This window comes from Chionomys nivalis, chromosome 6 (genome assembly GCF_950005125.1).
Source record: "Chionomys nivalis chromosome 6, mChiNiv1.1, whole genome shotgun sequence".
Classification (NCBI taxonomy): domain Eukaryota; kingdom Metazoa; phylum Chordata; class Mammalia; order Rodentia; family Cricetidae; genus Chionomys; species Chionomys nivalis.
In genome coordinates, this window is record NC_080091.1 from 65,653,145 (window position 1) to 65,670,560 (window position 17,416).

The 17,416-nt window shown below is 43.2% G+C and overlaps 1 protein-coding gene across 2 annotated transcripts in view; it reads left to right on the forward strand.

The window, feature by feature from the left end:
* Positions 1-7,098: 7,098 nt before the first annotated feature.
* Nwd2 (NACHT and WD repeat domain containing 2) overlaps positions 7,099-17,416 on the forward strand; it is a 144,820-nt gene continuing 134,502 nt past the window's right edge. The window contains exon 1 of one of the 2 annotated variants that reach the window (XM_057773185.1): positions 7,099-7,385. In XM_057773185.1, coding sequence (XP_057629168.1) covers positions 7,235-7,385 — 151 coding nt within the window. In that variant the 5' untranslated portion in view covers positions 7,099-7,234. Of the gene's footprint in view, positions 7,386-15,373; positions 15,476-17,416 lie in introns of those variants that run through there. The other variant, XM_057773186.1, reaches the window with a different exon arrangement.

The following is a 17,416-nucleotide window of genomic DNA, read 5'->3' on the forward strand; positions in this document are numbered from 1 at the left end:
AATAAAACTTTTAATTTAGAAATATGAACTAATGAATTATTTTTGTCTCAGAACTTACTTTCTTCTACTTTGTGTGGTGTGTGTAGTGTTCTCGTTGCAATGTGTTTAGAAGGTTGTAAGGAGACTGATGAAAAAATACATGAAACAGATTTGGAAGGGGTGGGTATAAAGTTAGAATTTCTGAGTCATGAAAACATCAAATAGCGCTTCCTGAAAGGTGTAACTTTATTTAAAACTCAGCCGCTGCATTTTCTATCTTGCTGCAGACACCTCTGAATCAACCATCTATGTTGACAAATTGTTATGCTGACAAATTCTCACTTCTACTGAAAAATTCCATTTTGTAAACAAGTAAGTGGGTTCTTGATGGTTTAGCTCATATCCTGTGCTGGAACTTTGGGAAACATAGTCTTGGCTTGAGTGACCATGTATTATTCATTTCTCACATTAGCCAAGCAAAATCAAATATTTATCACCAAATCAGAAAGCCACTGGGAGCATGAATGTAATATTGTATCTGAGATCTTGTCTCAAGTTTGGGAAACACAAACGGTGCATGTCTGGCTCCATTGGCTTGATTTCCTGAGAGAGAGTGGAAATATATGTTTGTTTGGCTTTCTTTAAAATACAAGGGGCTTTAAAACTAGCCCCACCCACCCAGGCAGTGGTGGTGCACACCTTTAATCCCAACACGTGGGATAAAAGGGCAGATCTCTGTGAGTTCGAGGTCAGCTTGGTCTACAGAAACAGTTCCAGATCAGACAGGCTTTTTACACAATGAAACCCTGTCTCAAAAAGAAGAAGAAAAAACTGTCCCCACCCACCAACAGCACAAACACAGAACAGCAAACCACTTTCCTGGTCAGAATATTTGGTGTACCCAGACATAAGTGCACATGGAGTCACACACCCTGGGTCAGAGCAGTCGTGTAAGATCTGACACTGGGATTTCCCATGGTAGTCCCTATCACACATCCAAAAAAAAAAAAAAAAAAAAAATGGGCCTGTGGCACAGCCTAAATATGGGTGACAGTCATCAGCTACCACATAAAGGAAGTAGGTGAGATGGGTCTGTATATTGTGATTGATCACAGGAAGACACATGAGCCTTTAAACAGAATACAAAGGACATATATGTCCAAAAGTCTTGACATACTATGCCACAGATACTTGTTCAGCCATATTTATTGCTGTTCTAGTCACAACAGGCAGAAAATGGAAACAACCTAACTTTTCTTCAATAAGTGAGTGGATATGAAAATGTGGCACATTTCACAATGCAATACTCTTCAGCTGTAAAGGAACACGACATCGTGGAATTTTTAGGTAAATGTTTGAATGGATCTAGACAAGATTATATTGAGTGAGGTAACCCAGACCCAGAAAGACAAATGTCACATGTACTTACTCATCTGTGATCTCTAGCTCTAAATCTTTTGATATGAATATACGAAATAGAGTGACTTCAGAAACCAGAAAAGTAGAAGGGAACCACTGGGGGCCATTGTGAGAGGAGATTAGCATGATGCCCTTGATAGAGAATGCAAAATGCAGAGGGAGCTCCAGCTGGAGAAAGGGAGGGAGGCCAATGCAGAAGAAGAAAGAGGGAGGTGGGTTGTTCGATAAAGGCTCAAGGAAATATTATTTTGTATTTACCTAAAATTATACATAAAACATACAGTATGTATATATGTGTGTGTATCATGCATGTATATATGTATCATCAAGGAAGATGCTGGCAATGCTCCCCATAACACCCATGTACTTACAAAACCCCAGTAACAGGCACAAGAAACCTCCTTTCTTTGGTCGAGGTCATCCAAGCGACTCTCAGACCAATATAGACTATTGTTGTTGCCTCTCAGAGACTGAAGATAAACACACATTTCTGAAGACACCACACACTAAAGGTTTAAGACTTGTATTAATTAAGCTGGATCTAGCCTGAAATCTTCCTCCCTGCAATCTAACTTCCATGGTACCAGAAAATACTATGCAAGATGCCAAGGGAGGGAAGCAATCACTAGTCCTACCCAACTGCAATTCCTATGAACTACAACAAAGACCGGCAAGGCAATATATCCCTAAATGTACAATAAGTGTCCCTTACATGTTGGCAATAAGAAAGAGCTGTAGAGTCTACAGCCATAAAGCCCTGAACACGCTCGGTCTCGTAAGCTATAGAATTTGACTTAACTTCCATTCAACAAGAGGGAAATCATGCCTGCTACTAGAAACCTAGCCACCTTTCCAGGGGTAGTAAGGTCACGAATCTTGGAAGAGAAATCTACTGCACCATTTTGATAGACCAGTATAATTTCTTTTTTTTAATTTATTTATTTTTTTCCATTCAAAAATTTACACTTCCCCTCCTCCCATTCCCCTCCAGTTCACCCTCCTCCATCCCCCTCCCTCCTTAAGAGAGGGCAGGGAATCCTGCCCTGTGGGAAGTCCAAGACCCCCCCCCCCCATATTCAGGCCTAGGAAGCTTTGCATCCAAATAGACTAGGGTCCCAAAAAGCTAGTACATGCAGTAGAAACAAGTCCCAGTGCCTTTATCAATGGCTTCTCAATCAGCCCCCATTGTCAGCCACATTCAGAGGTCCTTGAGCAGCAGAGAAGAGGGTGCCTGAACTGGTCTTGCCCCACTATCACACTGATGATTATTTCAAATATAACCATAGAACCTTCGTCTGGCGACAGATGGATATAGAGACAGAGACCCTCATCAGAGCAACGGACTGAGCTCCCAAGGTCCAGTTGAAGAGCAGAAGTCAGGACCATGAGGGCTTCGTCCACCCACTGAGACAGTGTGCCTGAGCTAATGGGAGCTCACTAAATCCAGCTGGACCGGGATTGAACGAGAATGTGATCAAACCAGTATAATTTTGAAATACATTCTGAGTATGATCCTTATACCCAAGGATAATTGTAGCTACCACCCGTGGTCATAGAAGCTTGTCTTTACAGCACATGGAGAGACCGTAACACAAATCCACGACTAGATGCTATGCAGAGATAGCATTGTGGGGAGCACAGCAGCAGTATATACATCTGCATCATATATGAGCATGCAGTATGGAGCATTGTGTGTGCAAGCACACAATAGCTTGCATTTACAGCTCGGGGAATATCATGGAAGAGGAGTAGAAAGGTTCTTAGAGCCAGAATAGCAGAAAGTCTTCTAGAAAAGGATGCATAAACATGACCAGAACAAATGACCATATTAATATACATGCTAACAGGACAAGAAAGGGGGAAATGTCATTGGCCCCACCTAGACAAAGAATTACAGGCTACCAGTGAGTACGGAGAGAGAAAGAATTAGTCTATCTCAGTGATGGGGCCAATACAAAGTGATTAGCCCACAAACCATATATACACATACATACACAGACAAGAAAATGAACTCAGTGTGCTATGTTTGAATATTTATGAATACCTATACATACATACATATGTAACAATAGTAAGGAAGAGTCTATAAAATTGAGAAAACAGGTACAGAAGGAGTTGGAGCAGGGCACTTGAGAGACAATAAAGGGAGGGAAAGGAACGGGAAAGTTTTAGTTTCTTTTTAAATGTATAAAAATAAAAGTAAATAAATAACAATTTTAAAGATGATGTACAGGGGACAATAATGTCTAAGTCAGGATGCTAGACTGGAGATAGGACATGCTAGGTGAAGACCCTTAAGGCAATATAAGTAAATGAAATGCTAAATAAAGCTTAAAACAGTGTATCATATAGGCAGCACTCAGGATAGCACTAGATATTAGTTTAGTGGAATGACAATGTATTCCAGGATCATTAACTTCGGTATCAAGGAGGATGGGGTCTATGAGGAAATGACTCTTTCCAGTCCAGTGAATGAAGGGGGCTTAGCAGTGATCTGACTGCCCCACAGGTCAGCATTATAAAGGGCTGGGATGGGTGAGAGCAGAAAAGAGACTGGCTCATCAGCACGGTCTCAGACCCCTGTTCCTTGACTCTTTTTCTTCCTGTTTATGGAGGCTTTAAATTCTCCTGTTTACTTCTGGGATGGTATTGATTTCACTGTGTGATGACAACAACAACAAAATAATTAGAAAGGAAGTAAGTCAGAAGGGTGTAGACCTGTGTGCTCATCTTGAAAGCAGACAGGCCAGTCAGCCTTCCACATCTGTCCACGAGGTCTGGGTGGCCATTGTCTAGATTGTTAAAACTCTCAGCCAGGGCCAGACTTGGGCAGTTAGAAAATGAACATACCATATTGCAAAAATCTTTGAAAAGAGCAATAATACTGAGATTCTGGCTCTAGTATAGATTAATTTTATGACCTTGTATTAGTAATTTCTGGTTTTCAGCCTTGTTTTCTCATGTGCAGAAAAGAAATAACACTTCTAATATTTTCTGAAGAAGACAAAGTGTTAAAACATATTAAACAAAGATAAAAATTAAGTAGCCTCCAAAATCTGGAGTTTATCTATCTAATGATTAATCACTAATTGAATTCCTCAAGCTGAGAAACTATAGGAATTAACAGTGAAATCTTAGCATGATGGTTGGCCTCTCCTTTGGACCATTACTTGCATGCTGAGACATTAGTCTTTGTTTGCAGAGTGTTAAAAAGAGAAAGATTGGGAGACTGTAGGAAAGAGGTGGGGGTGGGGCCAGGATAGTTGATTCTGTGTGTAGGAAAGAGGTGGGGTGGGGCCAGGATAAGTGATTCTGTATGTTCAAGCAAACACCTCCTCACTATCCAAAAGATGTTCTGCTCTAAGTCCCGCAAAGGCGGGGATGTAGAGATTGCACTGCAGTGGCAAAGCTCTCCTCGGCAGACTTGGTCTGCAGTGACACAGGCAGATGCTAAACTTCAGCCTGTCTAGAAGTTAATTAGGTTACAAAGGCTGCCAAAAATACCAGTCATTCAAAGAAAATTCAGCACCGGAGCAAGATCTGAAGCAAAGGTCAGAAGACACAAACAGTAATCCTGATTCTAAGAACAGGGACATAAACATGGGGAGGGGGAGTTGTGCAGGTAACAATCTGTGAGCTTCTTATCCGTGTTTTACAGCAGCTGCTTTCCTATAATAGCTGTGTCTTCACAAGAGCTGAAACAGAGGCCAACACTGTGTGTTCATTACCTGTCCAGAATTCTCAGTACATAACCAAGGGACACCGAGGGTGAGAACCTCTGGGTGGATGCTGCTCCCGATTGAGTATCTTCCCCACTTGAAAACCGTGATTCTGGAGAGAGAATTCGCTACAGTGAATTAATCAAAGAGATGGCTGCGTTTTATTTCAGGGCTTCTTTGTGGGTACCGTGAAATTATCACACAGTAGCCAGTGCTGTCTGCTCCAGGGTCTCAGGAATAGTTGGAGCCTTAAAAACCTAGAGACCCATTTTCTCCAAAGAGGTTATCCCCAGAATGTGTGTTGGGCTTGGGGTGCTCTAAAGCAATGAACAGCAGTACACAGGACTTCACTGCCACCAGCAGGACCCAGAGGAAGTGCAGGCACTGGGGATGCAGAAGACGGCTAAGATAGGAGTCTTCAGGTGAGAAATAAGCTTGACATACCGTTCCTTTTGTTTGCTTGAGACAGAATTTCACACTGTACTCCAGGCTTGCTTGTTGTTGGAAGTAACAACAATCCCAGTTCTTAAGATCTGGTGATTACAAACTTGAGCCACGATGCCCAGCTAAGCTCAGTAGCCACCCATCCTCTCCCCAGTCTCTGGGATGTGGGGGTTCCTCTCATAGACTGATACTCCTGCCCCAAACTCAGAATGTGGCATCTGAAACCCAAATTCCAACCCAGGCTCCAAATACTCCCTTCTCTCCCGCATCATCACCCTACCTTACAACAGTAACATACTTATTTCCTCTCTGGGGTTTGCAGGGTTGCATAGGGTGACAGCAATTTTACAATTGCTTATCTGCATCACATACCACTCCAGACCGCGGGAAGTTCATCTCCTATCCTTGTCCCTGGATGCCCAGTCTGGGACTGACTGCATCTGCCTCACATGAAGACGATCCAGTATCCTGCACTGACTTAGTTAAGCAACTTATGTGCAAACAACCCACAACCTCTGGTCAACTTTGACACCCAGCCCCCAAGCTGTGGTCCCCTGAACTTTGCAGACGTGGGGCATGGCGGGTGGTCTCCCCTTCTAGAGTCTTAGCCTCCAGTGGAGCCAAAGCTCACACTCTACAGGGCTCTACACATCCTGGAAGCCAGCTCCTGAGTTCGCAGGAGGGCAAACCGCCAGGGAAGGCATCTCAGTGGAAGCCGGAAGGCTCCCTGGGTCCTTTAGAAATCTAGGGAGAATGCCCGCAGAGATTCGCTTCCAGAAAGGGTCCCCGACTATGCGGGGAGGACCACGTGAGCATCGTGGCTTAGCTATAAAAACCCCCTGATTCGCACGAGAGTGGGGAGAGAGCGCAGAGGCGAGACACGGCCTCCCACGCCCCGAGAGGAAGGGCGACAGTGACCCGCCTTCCCTAATACCCGGAGCTCTGATGCTCCAGACCTTCATGGGGTGTCGAGGCGCGCTGAACTTTGGGGACTTGGCAAAGGCGTGCAGACGCCCGCGCGACTGGATTCCAGCAAACGCTCAGGGCTGGTTTGACCTTTAGGAGAGTTGGAGGGGGGGATAGCAGGAATCTCGGGCTGATCGATCTCCTGCCTTTCACTGAGAGAGCAGCCAGGAGTTCTGGAGCGTGTCCTCGGAGGAAGCCGGGAGATCCCCGAGCTGTCCCCCAGCCGGCGCATCGACACCGCCCAGTAAGCCGCGTTAATTCTGCGCTGCGAGAGCGGCGAGTCCAGACATATTCCCGCCGCCTTCTCCTAAACTTTGACCTGCTCAGGTGGCCCTTCGGGTCCACGCGGAGGGCGCAGGTGGGGACATGGCTACTAGCTCCATGAGCCGAATGGGCTCTTCCCTTCGCAACCCGGCGCCGCCCGCGTAGCATCCTCTACGCTGACCTCCCGCGCTGCGGCGCCGAACCCTGGGCCAGAGCCAAGGCAGCCTCAGAGGTGCGGAAAGTGACCGCAACCCCGGGACCCGAGGGTCCGTATGGCCACCGTCCGCGGGCAACAGCTGAGTGCCACGGAGCTTGCGGGCTGCGCCTGGGACTCCGAGCGGCTCTGAGCTGCGGTGCCGGCCGACGTCGCCCTAGCGGGGCCGCGGAGGGTCAGGGACCCGAAGAACAGAGGTGGTGGTGGCAGCTAATCCTCCCCCAGGGCGATGTGGCCAGCCGGCGCGGGCACCAAGCTGCCCTGTCCCCGGGACTCCGCGCTCCGGCGGGCGGCGTTCTCCGGGAACCTTACCGCCCTGCCTTCTCACCTCGTACCCGCCGGCCGCAGCGTCAGAGTGTTCATCAGCGCCAACCCTGAAGGTAAGTCCCTTGCCCCTGTTGGTCCGTCTGTTGATCCTTTGATCGGTGCGTGGCCGAAAGTGTGTGGGGCCTCCCATCCGGGTGCACTCTGCTTCCCCTGCGCTCCCTGCCTCCCGCTGCAGCCCGGAGCGCGTGGGAATTTCATTCCAATCACTTATTTTTCTTTAACTCATCCGCTTCCCTGCTGACTTCTAGGACACACTTGTCTTCCCAGAGTCAATCTAAAACATAGCTGAGGCAGTTAGTAGCCAGTTTCCCGAGGATTCATTCTGCCTTTTCCACCGTAACCCCTTTCTTCTATCGGTTTCTTCTAATAATTACAAACGGTAGCTGAATGGGGGCTACCTGCTGCCTGCCGTATGTTCTCACCCAGGCGACCATATTTCTTACAACACAGGTCTTGCAGATAAAGGCAGGGGCTGGGGGGGGGGGGGGGGGGGCGAGTACAGACGGTCTCAGGACAGAGAGGCGCTCACCTCAGAGCAGAATTGGTCCTGGAATGCTCATATGAGCTCATTTGTGGGGAGGGTCTTGGTCTCCAGTCAAGCACCTGCTAGGTGCTCCATGGAAACTTGTTGGTTTGGGGCTTTTGCAGTCTCCATGACAGAAGCAGGTTTTCAGTTCTTAAGGTTAACTTTGGTTCCCAGTGGGTGGTGGGAAGGGGGGGAGCGCATTTAACAAGCTAGGTAATATTTTAGGGGGGGGTGGTCCTGAGAAGAGTTTTATAAGTTTATGTAAGACTGAAGAATTTGCCTCGTTGAACATTCGAGGCTCTGGTTGGTTGTAAAATGCATTCTGAGAAGACAGAAAAAGTAACTTCCTGGAAACAATCCCTTCTAAACGGGAGGGCTGCACTACTGGAAATTTCTGGTAAAGGTTGTGTGGTCACAATGGAATGAGGAAAGAATCAAATAAATAACACGCCATAATTAATAGGAGCTTTCTGTGCTTGCAGGAGGGCCTGATAGGAGCGTTCTGTGCTTTCACGGAGGGGGCCTCACTGTCCTTCCCTGAATTTACAGCTCACGTTCACAACTTAATAAAGGGTGCTTTTCGAGAGATCTGGTGACATCAAAATTCATCTGATACCAAGTATGCCTTCCAGGACTTTGACATGAAATTTGAATTAAATAGCCATAAAATGGGGAGCCTCGTTAAAGTTAGGGTTCAGGAAATCTGCAAGTCCCAGAAAAAAAGTCTGAAAGAATTATATTAGATAATGTTTAGTCTTGTAATTTTCAATTGCACAAGACCTTCCCAAATGCCAGGTGAATTGTTTGCCCCGCTGTGTAGCACACTGCCTTGTCCTTAAAGCAAACTGCTTCTAAAATACCATGAGTGTTCTGTTAATGTCAACAGTGGTTAATTTGTTTCTTGCTCTAAATATGTGTTTTCTGTGATTGCATGATAATGAATTGATGTTGTCAGTTTACTGTGGAAGTTAAAACAAGATTAATCTCATTTTGTTACACCTGTGAGTGCACCTTATTCTCCAAACCCTCAACTTAGTTGTTCTAAAAACTTTAACACACACTAAAGCACAGGAAAACAAACACAAGAGAGGCCTCAGCCATGTATCTTGGTCACTGATTTTGCTGGCTGGCTTCCAGGATGATCTTAAAGGACCAGAAATGTGAAGATTACTCATGAAGCAAGTCTTTGAATTTCATCCAGACTGAAGAGCCAAGGGCATATTGAAAATAGACAGAGATGGGCATTTTTAATGCTCTCAGCTTGAAGCCTTACCACTCCGGGAAATGCTCCATCCAAGGCAGCACTTTGCCATGGCATCTTTATGGATTCAATTTAGAAAGCAAATGCTTGAGTCTTGGTACCATCCAATATTAGATTCTTGGACAATACTAAAGATGAAGAGCCTTTCCACTGTCAAATTAAGACAAAGGACACTATCTCATGTTTCCTTTACAAGCAGAAGCCCAATTTGCATCTGAATAAAAGCTGTTTTGTGTTGAAGCCATAGTAATTTCTTTTGTTTTGTTTCATTTTGAGAAACCCAACAAGACTCTTGCTGAGGTGATTTTTTCAATAGGTATTGCTTTACAAAACTTGTGTGGAATTGGAATTTTCCCAACCACAGTGATGGCAATATGTGTCTTCAGAATGGGTAATTAGGTTTCCATGTATTAGCTCCTGCAATTTTGATTTCATCCTCAAATGCTTCTGAGAGTGGTAAGCAAAGGGTTTCTTTCTATTCTACAGGTGAGACAACTCAGGCTTTATGCAGTGAAGTTACTTTTAGGGATTCATACAGCAGAGTGAAACAGGCAGATCCCATAGGAAACTCACAACACCTATGTTGCTGCTCTTTGACAATCTAGGTAACACCCAGATCCCTGTAACTGTCTCATGTCTACATGACCAAATATGGTGGAAAAGTGCTGTCCAGACTCTTCTGGCTCCAAGAATATGAACAACTAAAAGGGAACACAATTGCCCCAACCCACTTGGTCCCACTGGGAGGTAGTCATGGGACATACAAGAGAATCTTAGAACATACTGAACTCTAATGAACTTGCACTTCTTCAGAAGTATCCATGTCTGACCTGTTGTCACTATATGGACGATTTTGGATACTTGTCAGGGAGGCAATCGCGGTATCCCACGCTTACTTGAATGGATGAACTTTGTCTAATCTCACTCCCATGCATTGGTGCCATCTTTCTTAGTCCTTGGAAGTCTTCTAGTCACATAACTACTCTCTCTCTCTCTTTTTGCCAAGACAACTTTTATACTGCTTTGGAAGTAAATACTTTCAAAACACATACAACAATGGAAAGGAAAGGGAAGGGAAAGAAAGGGGAGGGAAAGGAAGGGAAGGGAAGAGAAGGGAAGAGAAGGGAAGGGGAGGGGAGGGGGAGGGGAGGAGAGGGAAAGAGAAGGCAGAAGAGGGGAAGGGAAGGGAGAATAGGGGAAGGGAGGGGAGGGGAGGGGAGGGGAGGGGAGGGGAGGAGAGGAGAGGAGAGGAGAGGAGAGGAGAGGAGAGGAGAGGAGAGGAGAGGAGAGGAGAGGAGAGGAGAGGAGAGGAGAGGAGAGGAAAAGATCCTGCACGGGTCTCCCCAGTTATTAGACTGGAAGGACTTTCATATCCCATGCATCCATTCTGAACTAGTTTAAAGTAAGTAACATCTTCATTCAGACAAAAGAAAAGATGTTGCCTTTGTTTTTGACAAAGAATGATGCTAGCCCATAGTCCTTTCACCTATGATCTCCAGGATTAATGTGAGTTGGTAATTTTTCCTGTCTTTGGGCGAGGAAATGTAAATTTACTATTAAGTGTGTGGGCTCTGGACTAACAGCCATGCCATATATGCGTCTATAAGAATACATGCCTTCGGGCTGGAGAGATGGCTCAGCCTTTAAAGGCTAGGCTCACAACCAAAAAATATAAAGAATACATGCCTTCACTTAGTGTTGTGCAGAGCTAAATGTCGGAAATGTCTGTTTGCTCTGACAACATTAGTCATGGATGATGGTTGAGTCTAAATAGTGTGAGTAAGAATCTGAGTTTTATCATTTTAATAAATGTAATGATATAAACATGCATATGACTTTGTATACACATGTGGCTACTGGCTCAAAACTCTAAATCGGTATTTCTCAACCTGTGAATCCAACCCCTTTGGGCTCACATATCAGATATCCTGAATATTGAGTACTTATGTTATGATTCAAAAACAGTAGCAAAATTAGTTATCAAGTAGCAATGAGATAATTTTATGATTCGGGGGGTCACCACAGCATGAGGAACTGTATTAAAGGTCTCAGCATTAGTGAGGTTGAGAACCATTGCTCTAAGTAGATAAAGACAATAAGTAGCTTCATGTCAAATCAAATCCCAGTACTGACTGGGGTGATTTTGGATTATGTAATTACTCAAACTAGGGACACTCTACTGTTTACTAAGGTTTGGGAATTATGATATGTTGTAATATGAACAGCGGGGCTGCGTCTCCAGCACCTGGCCGCCCACATGGCTAGCTTATGCCCCGAAATAATTACATGGAAACTGTATTATTTTAATCACTGCCTGGCCCATTAGCTCCAGCCTCTTATTGGCTAGCTCTTACATATTGATCTAACCCATTTCTAATATTTTGTGTAGTACCACGAGTTGGCTTACCAGGGAAGATCTTAACCTGCATCTGTCTGGAGTGGGAGAATCATGGCGACTCCCTGACTCGGCTTCTTTCTCCCAGCATTCTGTCTGTTTACTCCACCCACCTAAGGGCTGGCCTATAAATGGGCCAAGGCAGTTTCTTTATTAAATGAAAGTAACTCCTCCATCAAGGATACTACAGCTAAGAGATATAGACTTTATTGGAGAATATAGCTTAAACTATGTAAATTGATTTTCTCAAAATCAAATCCACAACTACAAGGAGCTGCCAACTCCTAGATACAGAGCAAATAATTGTGCCTCTTGCCAGGGACAGTTTGCACACTTCAAATCTAAAACATGGATGAGAACAGGGGTTACAGCTATGCTGGAAATATTAAAATAGTGTCTGATATACCCCAAGGATACCTTTAAAACTAAAGAATCTTACATGAGACTACGCCAACTGTGCTACTTCGGGATAACATACACAGGACATTCATAATACACAAACACGAAAAGTCTACTGATTGTGTCTCCTTGGTCCTTAAGGAGACTTTATTGGGGAAAAGGGGAGTATTGTTACCAATAGACTTAGACTTATGAACCAAGCTTTCTGGGATGGAATTCTTAATCTTCTATGTAATAAACTATTTCTGAGCAAGTTCTTTAACTCCTTTGTTCTCAGTTTCCTGACTCGTGAGGTAAGGGAACAGCAGTAGCTGTGAGGAGTTAGAGAGCAGGGTAAATACACACAAAGCACTTACACAAACACTGGGCACACAGGAAAAAATAACAAACAATCACTATGTTTTCATTGCGTTATTTTCCAGTGACATCCAGGCACTCTCTAGGTGTATCTCTGACAGAAATGAGGTCTCTATCAGCCACTAGTTAGAACTCAACCTAGAAAAAGAAACCTTTCTACCCTGGATCTTTCAGAGAATTGGGTGTCCAAAAATCTTTACAAAGCTTACAGAACAAAAAGTTAAGGATACCACTAGGCATTTAGGTACCAATGCAAAAAGCTGCCACCCAGAGGACAGAAAGCTTTAGAAGTGCCCATGGATACCAAGTTGCCAGCAACCCCTGCAAAATGATATGTCTACTAAAAATCACATGTCAAATGTCATAAACTATAGCAGAAGAACTTCATTGCCTTTCCTTTATATATTATGAATCTCCAGGGAGTGAAAGCACACTGGTCCAGGGCTGCAATATCAGCACATTGTTTTCTGCATGTGGAGAGACATATGGATGGAGAAAAAGAAATTCCTGATTTGTCACTGTGCATTTCCACTTATATTTCTGCCATGGTCATCTTAAAGAGTGTTTTTCTCATGCCCGACTTCAAGGGTCTGGAATTGCTTATGGGCACTGGCAACAGGCAAGTCTATGAATTTCCATGCTTCCCAGTCCACACTCTGCAATAGAGAGGATGAAAAGAAGGAGTAATGGATCCTCAGCCCCAAAAAACAATGTGTGGAACCCAGGAGAAAACAGACACATGCATTCCTTCAACCAAGGAATGTTCCTGAACATGCTAATCTATGTGGATGTTATTCTGGTGTTTAAAAGCACAGCAGCCACCATACACAGCAGGTCTCTGCTCCTGTTGAGGTTACCTAAATACCATAATGTATGTGATAAGTGTCATAGCAAGACACAAGCAAAGGAGCATTGAGAAGCTCCAAAGTGGGTTGTATAAGTCAGTTTTTTTGTTTTGTTTTGTTTTTGTGGAGGGATCAGAGTGGGTAGCTGGGAGGTCTCCCCAGGAAATGAATAGCAGAGTATGGAAACTGTTCTACATGATAATCAAATATGAGGCAAAGTGATGATGAGATCTCCACAGGGAACACAAAGAAGCAGTCTTTGTTATTTGGCAAAGAGCTTCCAGCACTTTGAATAAGAACAGAATGGATACCTTGTGATAACACTTAATGACTTGGACCATAGAGGTACACCAGCTACAAATCATTCTAACTTCATGGTTTCAGCTACCTACCAGTCTTTCAACATTCTTTTCATGCCATGGTATTGCCCTTCTCATTTTCTGCTTTAAACGATGCCTACAAGTTTGAGTCTCTGTTTCAGTTACCTGTCGCTACTAATCAACCCACTCCAAGACATAAAAGCTTAAAACAATGGTTTACTGTTTTACATGCTTCTGTATTGGAAACTCAGACAAGGCTCACTGTCCTGTGGATGTGACCATGTGGTCTTCCCCATAAAATATTAGTTTGAAGAAGAAGGTAATGTCTGCTCTTGGGGCACAGGGCACCTTTCAAGGGGCAAGAGTGCTGGTGTACTAAATCATCTGCTTTGCTCTTCCCAGGGATTACAGTTGTAGAGAAGGGAAAGGAGGTGATACCGAGAGTTAAAGAGACTCAGAGACCTTCTGGTCGGGGCAGAGAACAGCTGCCTCCACCACCCAGAAGGTTCATTTCTTTCCTTTTGAATTTTCATATACCATTACCCAAGACAAGTTATTAGTAACATTAGAACTACAGTTTTAAACAGTACAAATTAAACCCTGGTGAGATGGATAACAGAAGGCTGGGGTATAGCTCAGTGGCTCAGTGCTTGCCTTGCAACACAAGACCTTGAATTCAAACTCCAGCAGTGGAAAGATAATAGAAAGAAGATTATAACTCATTGAAAATGTAAGCTAATTACACCAAGAACTGCAAACAAATATCAGATATATCTACGAGATGGAATCTTGGCATGGCCTTGGGAATAGACATTCCATCTCTTTAAATAACTGAAAAAGGAAACGTTTTTTTAAAAAAACTCACACACATTTTTTAAATGTCAAGTGTGAGAAATTCTACAGCATAAATTGAATTTATTGAATTTAATAAAATAAGCCTAAGCGTTCATCTTTAAAATTCAGGCTAAGGACATTATTATTTGTTGAAATGCTGGAAAATTCACTTTGTTGAGAAATTCCTAGCGAGAACTCATGGGACAATGTATATTTCACAGACTCAACAAGAAAATGTTTGCGAGTAATCATGTTTGTGTCTAAACATTTTGTGAATTCAAACCCAAAGCATCCCAGAAGAGCAGTGGCACAGGCATTTGACATCAAAGATTATCTGCTGTCAAGCATAGACCAAGAATAATAAGCAATCCAGCATCAGGTTGCTTTCCACTAACCATTTCTTTTAGATTTTTCTCTGTGCTGGCATGAGTCTCAAGCAGATAGAAAGCAGGTAGATTTGCTCAAAGGTCATGGAATCACTACATTGTAAAATATGTCTGGGAGAAATCAGGGTGTTACTGGCAGGAAGACACCTTGTATTTCTTTGTCTTTGCTCGCAGTTTCTGTTGAAGCCAATGAGTAATTCCTCAAATTAAAATGTGTCAGCTTGTGCAAAATTGGGCAAAAGTTGTGATGGAACTTAATAAAAAAGATCAGAAACTACAGCTCAGAATGATAACAATACTCACTGCTAATTAAATACTTCCTTCAAACCTCATTATAAATCAAAGCTTTTGCAAAGACTGGGACAGGCAATCTATTCAGAGCAAAGCAGGGGGGACTTGTATCTCACTTCTATAGGGATTGCAGAATGAAACTGTAAAACAGAAAGAGTAGCCTTCACAATGCTGTCAGTACAACAGTATCTTTCAGATATATTCTGGCCCCCAACCCCATTTCTTTCTAATGTTATTCTAAGTAGCAACTACAATGCTTTCTGGATTCCCATCGTGTCCCTGCAGTCTCCTAATTAGTTGATATGGACTGTCACAAAACAGGGAAGAGATACACATTGCTGCCTTCATTTTGTAGATCCATACGTCTAAGACATGGGGCAAGTACAACTGTCCAAAAACACAAACCCTGCATTTATAAAAGACATGGCTCACATTAAGAGGCTGCCAGAAATGACTGGAATCAAGTGGTTGCGTCTCATGTCTTCATCAAGCGTGAGCTACTCACATTCAGCCTAAAGGAAAGACTCTGGTGAGCTGAATCTCAAAATTCTACTCTAACCAGCAGGGGGAATGTGGTCTGGCTGCTGGTCATGAGAACAAATCCAGATCAAGAAAGGGGAGTTGGTTTTGTTTTTTTAAGACAAAGTTGGTTCTAGAAAGTCCAATCGAATCTAAAGACAACCAACAGGTGATAAAAAATATATCAAAAATTGTTTAATTTTCTTAAGTGTAAGAAGCATAATCACAGACTTTGCTAAGATAGTCAGGACTCAATAACTGTAAGTTATAATATATCAAAAGTCCTAGAAACTAACTATAAGGATTGCAAGGAAGTGAGAATTACTTAAATGACATCTTTACTATTGTTATTGGATAACATGGACTTTGGGCATATATGAAGCGTGCAGGTGTTGGAAAATATTGTGCTTGACTCCCATTATAAGGTGAGGAGAGGTAGAAAAGAGCAAAAGCAAAAAGACCCCATATTGCAGTAACAAGGGAGAGCAGCCAGGATCGGCACCCACATGCAAGGTCATAACTGTCTCTTAGCAATGGGACCTGTGAGTCACAGAGAGCTGGGAAAGAGACTGCTAAGAACTTCCTGGATAACTTTGTGATGTGGGCCAGTGTGCTGGGAACAGTCTCCAGTATACATAGGAGGTTTGCTTCCAGGTATGTCAGGATGGATGCAGGAGTTGCTCCTGAGGAGGACTTACTCAGTAAAAACAAGTAATTAATATGATACAAGAGAAAGGTCTAATTAACAGCCATCTCTGAAGAATGAGAGTCCTATATGTCCCAGAAGTGAGGTAAGCCTCATTTCTGAATTATCAGAGAAGGATGTGGGGCCTTATTAAAGCTGAATGAAAAATGAAAAAGAAAGCAATGGCTGTTTAGTAATGCCTGCCATGGAATGAAGACTAAATCATTCATTATACTGTATGGTATATTTTTAATGTAAACACTGTGTGGGGGAGGAAGGAGGTAATAAGAGCAGCAAAAATAAAGTTTTAACTCTGCATCCTTCGCAAAGCAGAGAAAGCAAGCATGCAGAGGGGGAAATTATACCGCTGAAAAAACTGGTAAGAAAATTCTTGCTCGAATGACAGAACTGATAGAATCACAGCTTCACAAAGGGAGAAAGATGTGTTGAAACTGTTAAATATACTGAAAATGTACTTGCGTCAAGTAGAACCTGCATGCCAGGCTGTTGCTAAGCAGAGTGGCTCCAGCAAAAGATCATACTCACTGGATGGCACTCTAGAAAATGCTAACTAAAATAAGATCCAGAAGTTATTGAGGTCACTGTGTAATAAGAAGATAAAGCTTCAAGTGATGTACTAATTCTTTTGTAAGAAAAATCTTCTAACACCAAGAAGAACATTTTTTAAGAAATGGAGTAAATTTTTAAAGCCACATGCCCTATTCATAAACCTGAATAATGTAATGAGTTTTCTGTTGCTACAACTAAGAACCCTACAGTATGCTTATGAAGCTCATAGTTCTGGAAATCAGAAAACAAGGCACCCACATTGGTTTGGCTCTTATAAGGGTCTTCTGTCTCCATCACACATGGCCAATTTATTCACAGCAGAAGCTTATGCAAGAAGGATAAATCACACAGCAAAATAAGAAACCAGAGTAATTCGCGGGCCAGGCTTGTTCATTTTACAATGACCTGTTCTCTTGCAACCCAGTGATAACTGCATTAATTTCTTTTGAGGGTGGTGCCCTAGTGACCTAATGATATAGCTGCCTGCTGTTAGTTTCCACCTCTTCAGGGCACTGCAGTCTCTCAGCACCACCATACTGGCACCCAAAGCTTCCAGCACATGAACCTGTGGGATATTGCTTATACAAAAGCAATTTCAATAATATTGAAATTATGTAAGAAAAAGAAAAATGATCCATGCCTATTTCCCCCATGAAAATGTTTTCTAGTTTTCTTTTCTGCTAATATGAGAAGCAT